The sequence below is a fragment of the Epinephelus moara genome, chromosome 12 (genome assembly GCF_006386435.1).
Source record: "Epinephelus moara isolate mb chromosome 12, YSFRI_EMoa_1.0, whole genome shotgun sequence".
In the NCBI taxonomy this organism is placed as follows: Eukaryota; Metazoa; Chordata; class Actinopteri; order Perciformes; family Serranidae; genus Epinephelus; species Epinephelus moara.
Window position 1 is genome coordinate 42,482,098 of NC_065517.1, and position 7,000 is coordinate 42,489,097.

General features: G+C 42.3%; 1 protein-coding gene across 1 annotated transcript in view; it reads right to left on the reverse strand.

The window, feature by feature from the left end:
- Nucleotides 1-1,012: 1,012 nt before the first annotated feature.
- The window catches only part of LOC126398546 (uncharacterized), a 20,493-nt gene continuing 14,505 nt past the window's right edge, over nucleotides 1,013-7,000 (reverse strand). Inside the window, exons 9-12 of the mRNA XM_050057977.1 lie at nucleotides 5,454-5,627; nucleotides 5,133-5,306; nucleotides 3,358-3,404; nucleotides 1,013-2,945 (exon numbers count right to left, since the gene is read on the reverse strand). Of these exons, the coding sequence (XP_049913934.1) occupies nucleotides 2,413-2,945; nucleotides 3,358-3,404; nucleotides 5,133-5,306; nucleotides 5,454-5,627 (928 nt within the window). The 3' untranslated portion in view covers nucleotides 1,013-2,412. The remainder of the gene's footprint in view (nucleotides 2,946-3,357; nucleotides 3,405-5,132; nucleotides 5,307-5,453; nucleotides 5,628-7,000) is intronic.

The window sequence follows — 7,000 nt, forward strand, 5'->3', positions numbered from 1 at the left end:
TATTCTATTTTATTTTAATGTCTACTTTAATATTTATTTTACTTATTTCATTGTCTATTTTAGTATTTTATTTATATCTTCATCTTTATCTCTTGTTTCCATTCATGCTGTATTTCTATTTCTACTTTGCACGGAGCATTGGAACAAAAACAATTTCCCCCCGGGGATTAATAAAGTATTCTGAATCTGAATCTGAATCTGAATCAGCTGTGAGGGTCATAAGGACAGAGGGATGTCGTATGCTGTAAAGCCCTGTGAGGCAAATTGTGATTTGTGATATTGGGCTTTATAAATAAGATTGATTGATTGATTGATTGATTGATTGATTGATTGATTGATTGATTGATTGATTAGCTGTGCTAGCTGCAGCAACAACAACGGGAGAGGGAGTGGGGCAGGGGGAGATGGAGGGAGTCTGGGAAACTCAGAGGCTGGCAGTTTAGGAGAGTATTTCCAGGCCAGCAGGATATTCCAGAGGCTGAGAGCAGAGGAGCGACAGATTTCAGGCTTGTCTAATATCTTTATATGTGATGAGGACAAAGCAGTTGGATGTCAGGTGACCAGACTGTAAGAAAACACGAAGGTTACAATTGCACTGACTGTGCACGTCAGAGGACGCTTCTGAAGAAGACTGAAGTTGACAGTCAAAACATGTCAAAGTAAAGCAACATCTCCTAATCTCTTTGTCTGAAAAAAGAAAAACCTCTATACTAGAGCTGCTGCTAGCTGTGTTAAAGCAACACTTACCTTTCTGGAAATTTAACACTTTTCTTTGTTGAGGTTAAAATGCTATTAATAAGCTGATGGCACTAAAATGTAAGTGAATTCTACCAGAGATAAAAACTCATAATGATAGCATTCTCATATGGTTCTAAGAAAACTCAGACCAAGCCGAGCGTCCTGTCTGTCTTCCCCACGTAGAGGCCTCCGACTGACGTAACCGCTCGCGTAACAAAATACACACAAGTCCTGCGTAGGAATTTAGCTTTAAACAGTATCTTGACTGGTTTCCATTAATTTGCTTCATTTTGTCAATCAGTCATCAATAGTTTTGTGACAGTTTGCTCAGAGGAGGTCTAACAGTGAGTTCCACCTCTCAAACACACTGTTTTAACATATTGCATTTTTTAACTGAATTTACATTTGCAAAAACATGTATGATGTTAATATTAAATAAATATATAAGTTGAACTGAAGTGAACATGAACTTGTCTTTATTTGCCTTTGATAACTACGTGATAACCACGATTACATCAGCAGCTACGACCCCGACACAAGGAAACTCTTTTTATAGTAAATTTCATGTTCAGCCCCGAGGAGATCTTTTCAAAGAACAGAGAATTATAAGAAGAACAAGAGTATGAAATAAAAGTAAGTAAATATAAAGCATTAAAATAAATAAAATAGCATGTGCATTATGCCACAGTGTGTAACACTAGTACTCAAGATATAAAAGTATTAAAAATAAAATATATATGTGTGCTGAGCCTGTAAGTGTGAAATTTAACTGCCATATATACATCAATAGAATAAACAACAACAGAATAAAATATAAGAAATGTAGTTGTGTGCATGATGAAGTCGTAAGTGTAAAGTCCTAAATGAGCTTTATAATAACCTGTTGCTGTTTATTTCTGCCAGGATCGAGACATGAGAGCAGATTGTTCTGAGACATCGCTGTGTTTCCAGCAGGAAACAGCAGTGTTGATGAAACGTAAAATTTCAGAGTGTCCTCGACATAATGGAGCTCGAGTGAAAGTTCAGTCAGGAAGACGATTCTTTCTGTAACTTTCATCCTCACCCATTCACTCCTAACACACCTGCTCACGCTCCATCTCTGGCTGTCAGTGTTTGGGTGGTCAGTCGAGTCATCAGCTGTTCTTCTACAGCTGATCCACAATCAGCCAATAGCACAGCGACACACCTTCTCCGTCAGCCTATCATCTCACTGCTCCTCATTTAAATATGGTTCCTTTTCTGCCTGCAGTCCGTTCATGCTGCTGCTGTGCGTACCCTGCACCTCCCCATCACATCACCAGTACCGCTTTCTTCCACCTAATAAACACAGCTGGTCTCCGCCCATCACTCTCCGCCCACTGCTTCTGCCACTTTCATCCACACCATCATCACATCCAGAGCTGACGACTGTAACAACATCTTTATGGAACCATTCAAACTCACACAGCACATCCAATTCAAAGTCCTTCTTCTCACCTATGAAGCCCTCCATAATCACGCCCCCTCCTACCTCACCGACCTGCTCCACCACCACACTCCTTCCTGCAGCCTCCACTCCTGTGACGCCAACCTTCTGACTCCACCAATCAGGACCAAGCACCAGACCTGAGGCGAGCCTTCTATCCATCCATGTTTTTCTGGCAACTGGGTTGAGGACTGTAAGTCGTCTCTCTCCTACAGAGAGCACAGAGACACTGAGGACTCGTATGACCAGAACCTGAACCCAGGATAAAGAGGCTCAGTGAAGGTGGTGTTGAAGGTGTGGAGGTGGATCAATGAGTCAGAGGAGACTCTGAAGAAGGACAGAGTGCCGACAGGACAGTCCACATACACTGCTACTCTGTGAGAGACAGAGGAGGAGGAGGAGGAGGAGAAGAAGGGAGAGAGGAATATTTCTCTGTCATTGTGCCAGACTGTGTAACCAGCACCAGAACAATCCAGACTCCAACACTCATCGTTCCAGCTGTCATTACTGTCTCTGCTCCTTCTGATTCCTCTGTGAGTCACCGCTACACGAACTCTTCCTCTCCACTCCACCTCCCAGTAACAGCGACCAGTCAGTCCATTTCTACACAGCAGCTGAGTCCAGTACTCAAATCTCTTTGGCCGATCATCATCTCCTCTCACTACTGTCACCCTCGTGTTGTTGTCAGACAGTTTGAGGTTTCTGTGTGTCGTGTCTGTGTCCAGTGTGAGTTCACAGAAATCTGATGGAGAGAAAAAGAAAGCGACAGTTTATCACCTGAATCAGAAAAGGATTCTTTACCAGGTAGGTTTTCACTTATTTGCTTTGGTTTTTGGTGCATACACTAAACATACAGTTAACATGTTAGGAGGTGTAACAATAAGGTGAAGTCAAGAACTGAAATACAAAATAGAAAAATTACAATAAAAATGTATTATTATTATTATTATTATTATTATTATTATTATGTACAATGTGACTGTTTGAGAATAAGCTGAACAGTTTTGTGCAGGATGTACAAAAGCAGAGTTTATTCTTTGTCTGTTTAATGATGACACGTTATCAGTTCTGTTTTAATGAATAAATACTTTGTATTTAAAGACAAACTGACTGTTTTCTGTTTTTATTATCAGTCAGACTGAATCCACACTTACACTTCCTCAGACCAGGTTTTAACCACTGCTGTCCATCATGATCCACCCTGGAAGAAGAAACACTGAATGATTTTCTATCCAACATGAGTCCTAACTGCTGCTCACAACACCGTGTGACTGGTTGCCATTTGATCAGTTTAATTTCTAATGTCCTTTAAATCGCTCAGTGGTGTTCATTATGTCTTTAGTTTCTGATAATGACTTCAGTTCTTTTATCTCAGACATGTTAGGATGTTACATACCTTGACATGTTTCGGCGGAAACTTGGTGGTGGTTGTGACGCGTCTTTATCAGCTGATCTGTCAATCAGCCGACACTAGGGAGGCGTGACCGTCCGGACGGTCAGGCCACCTAATATGAACCCCAACCACGTACTTTTTGTTGAAGGAAAAAAACAGTCAATTCGTCATTTTGCGTTGCTGTACCGACGTAGTGCTTTTATTTTGAAAGAGACTGTACGCAAACGATAAATTCCCTGTGAAAACAGAAGTGTATTTTGAGTCGTTTTTGAACAAATCAGCATACTGGATGAGGTTCAGTCAGACAGCACAGAGTCAGCCCTCCTGAGGGTCATAAATTATTTGTTCCTGTCTCTGGATTCAGAAAACAACACAGTATCAATTCTTATAGACTTCTCGGCCGCCTTCAACACAGTCCATCACTTCATCCTCCTGGACCACCTTAAGCCTGTTGTTGGCCTTGGGGGACTGGCCCTACAGTGGTCTGCCTCCCACCTACAAAGTCGATCTGCCTCTGTTTCAATCGACAGTGTGTCCTCTTCCTCTGCACCCATCTCCTGTGGCGTACCACAAGGCTCCATGTTAGGCCCCATCTTATTTTCCTTGTATATGCTTCCCTTGGGATCTATTTTTAGAAAGTATAATATCGCTTACCGTTTTACGCTGATGACACTCAGCTCTATCTCCCACTCAAACCATACAATCCATGCAGTGTCAAAATGCTCTTAAATTGCATCGAGGATGTAAAATCCTGGATGGCAAAAAGTCTTCTTCAACTTGAGCAGGATAAAACAGAGGTTTTCATCTTTGGCCCAGCTGTCAAGTCTACTTCCACAATCACTGCCCTCGGGTCTCTGTCATTAAATCACATGTGAAAAACCTTGGCCTATTCTTTGATTCTGGTTTGTAATTGGATAAACAAATCAACTCTGTCATCAGCACTGGCTTTTACAATCTTAGGTCGGTTGATTTTAAAATTCTTTAATTTGATTTAAATCCATCCCCTACTTGATGTGATGGAGCATTTTCAGTTGTTGGTCCAAAACTGTGGGGCAGCCTCCCTCTTACAGTCAGATCCTCCTCCTCTACGGATACACTTAAAGACCTGTCTCTTTTCTTTAGCCTCTTAATTATCACTAGGATGACACGTCTGACCACACGGCTGAACACATGGATGTTATTTCTTTATTTGTGCAACGCTATTTTAGTGTGATGGTTTTGTCAAACTATCGTATGCTCTTCTTAATTTTATTTACATTCTCATATTTATGACTGTTTTTATTTGATTCTTCCTGTGTTATTTCTCTGTGAAACACTTTGGTCGACATTCATTGTTTTTAAATGTGACAGGTGGATGTTTGTGCCAAATTCAAAGAAATTACCTCAAGGCGTTCTGATTTTTTCTGAGCTGAGGTCTATTCACTCTTCTGAACAGTATTCAGAGAAATAAGACGTTCTTCATGATGATGGACTAGAGCGTAAGGACATGAAATTAGAGGCACCTTCAGTATGTGAGCTCTTGTTGTCTGTTCATACCTGAGAGTGTCCAACCTCCATTTTGGATCCTTTAGTCCCGCAGAGAGAAGCTTCACCCCTGAGTCTCCTGGATGATTGTAGCTCAGGTCCAGCTCTCTCAGATGGGAGGGGTTGGAGCTCAGAGCTGAGGCCAGAGCAACACAGCCTTCCTCTGTGACCAGACATCCTGACAGACTGGAGTGAGGAAAAAAATCATCAACTCAGTGTTTTAGAAAATCATGCAGTCCCAACAAGATGTTGACCATCTTTACTAACACGAACTTAGAGTCAGATGACCATAGTTTAAAATATCAACTGTTGAACAAACATCTTAATCCTGACCTGAGGGTTTCCAGTCTACAATGTGGACTCTTCAGTCCACTACACAGCAGCTTCACTCCTGAATCCTGCAGGTCGTTGTTACTCAGGTCCAGGTCTCTCAGACTGGAGGACTGGGAGCTGAGAAGTGAGGACAGAGCTTCACAGCTTCTCTCCGAGAGGTTACAGCCACTCAGCCTGAAAAAGATTTAGTGATGAACACAGACCAAATGTTTTGTCAAGTATACAAGTCAGTCATTCTGTCACGCATGTAGCTAACTTGGAGAGCCCAGTCTCACTCGTCGTAATCTGGTGCTTGGGCAGTGACTTTCAGCATCAGAAACCAATCAAAAAAGGCATCTTCAAACGTTGGCATGATACGCAGCCGGTTGCTGTTATAGTTGAACAGTGCCCAGCGATGCCAGGGGGAGATGCAGTGGGACAAGAACAAAAGTTGAGGCAGTGAAAGTCCGAGGTGGGCGGTAGGGCGATGTGTGCTGGGTGGGTCCAATAAACACAGACTTTCACCCGAGAGAGCGGTGTTTGCATCCCGTAAGATTGCAAAGCCAAATCCTGTTCTTTTTTCCTAAAACCCAAGAAGATGAAATAGACTGTATCAAACTGTACATTTCCTGTGAAAACAGAAGTGTATTTTGAAAACAGACAATGCATGTAACAGGCTGAAGTTGACACGGCGTCCCAGAACGTCAACAACCAAAACACCCAGGGTACCTTGGACGTCATATGTGGACGTGGAAAGTCCATGACCAAATCGCCAATATGTGACGAGGTTGGAGTGAGGATGTGATGACTTGTAAGATGGAAATACTTGCATCCAGTGGCTGGAAATGTTCCCATTACTTTGATTTTGTTGGGGGGAAAGACGACAAGAACGTCATTGTTCCAGGTAATGGTACTTCCACTCAAGAAACACGTCAGACCTTCTACACCTGCTACGACCAACAGCACAATAACCTGAAGCTCGAGGAAATACACCCCACCAGTGTCCAAAATTAACTTTTTGACTCACCGGCCAAATGGCTAGTTAATGTTCAAACTTTACCAGCCACTCAATAGATTACCATTGTTTTTTTTGGCTGGTGAGTGAAGCAAGGTTACTGGTCACTTGCTTATTTTACTAGCATTTGGCTAGTGGCTAGTGTTAATTTTGGACCCTGCACCCCACCAATAACCCACACTGGTTCTGTTTAAGCACTTATAGCTCTCCTCCTTTCTACGACTTTCTCGCTAATCTCTTAGCTGTTGTTTGCACGTTACTAGCCTTGGTAGCTACATTAGCTTTACAGTTAGCGATGGCTTCTCCTTCTGCTCTTTCTTGCTCGGTGTGCCAAATGTTCAGTTATGCCTCTGCCTCCTTTAGCGACAGTGGTAATTGTAATAAGTGTANTACTAGCCTTGGTAGCTACATTAGCTTTACAGTTAGCGATGGCTTCTCCTTCTGCTCTTTCTTGCTCGGTGTGCCAAATGTTCAGTTATGCCTCTGCCTCCTTTAGCGACAGTGGTAATTGTAATAAGTGTAGCTTATTTGCTGCGTTGGAGGCGAGGCTTAG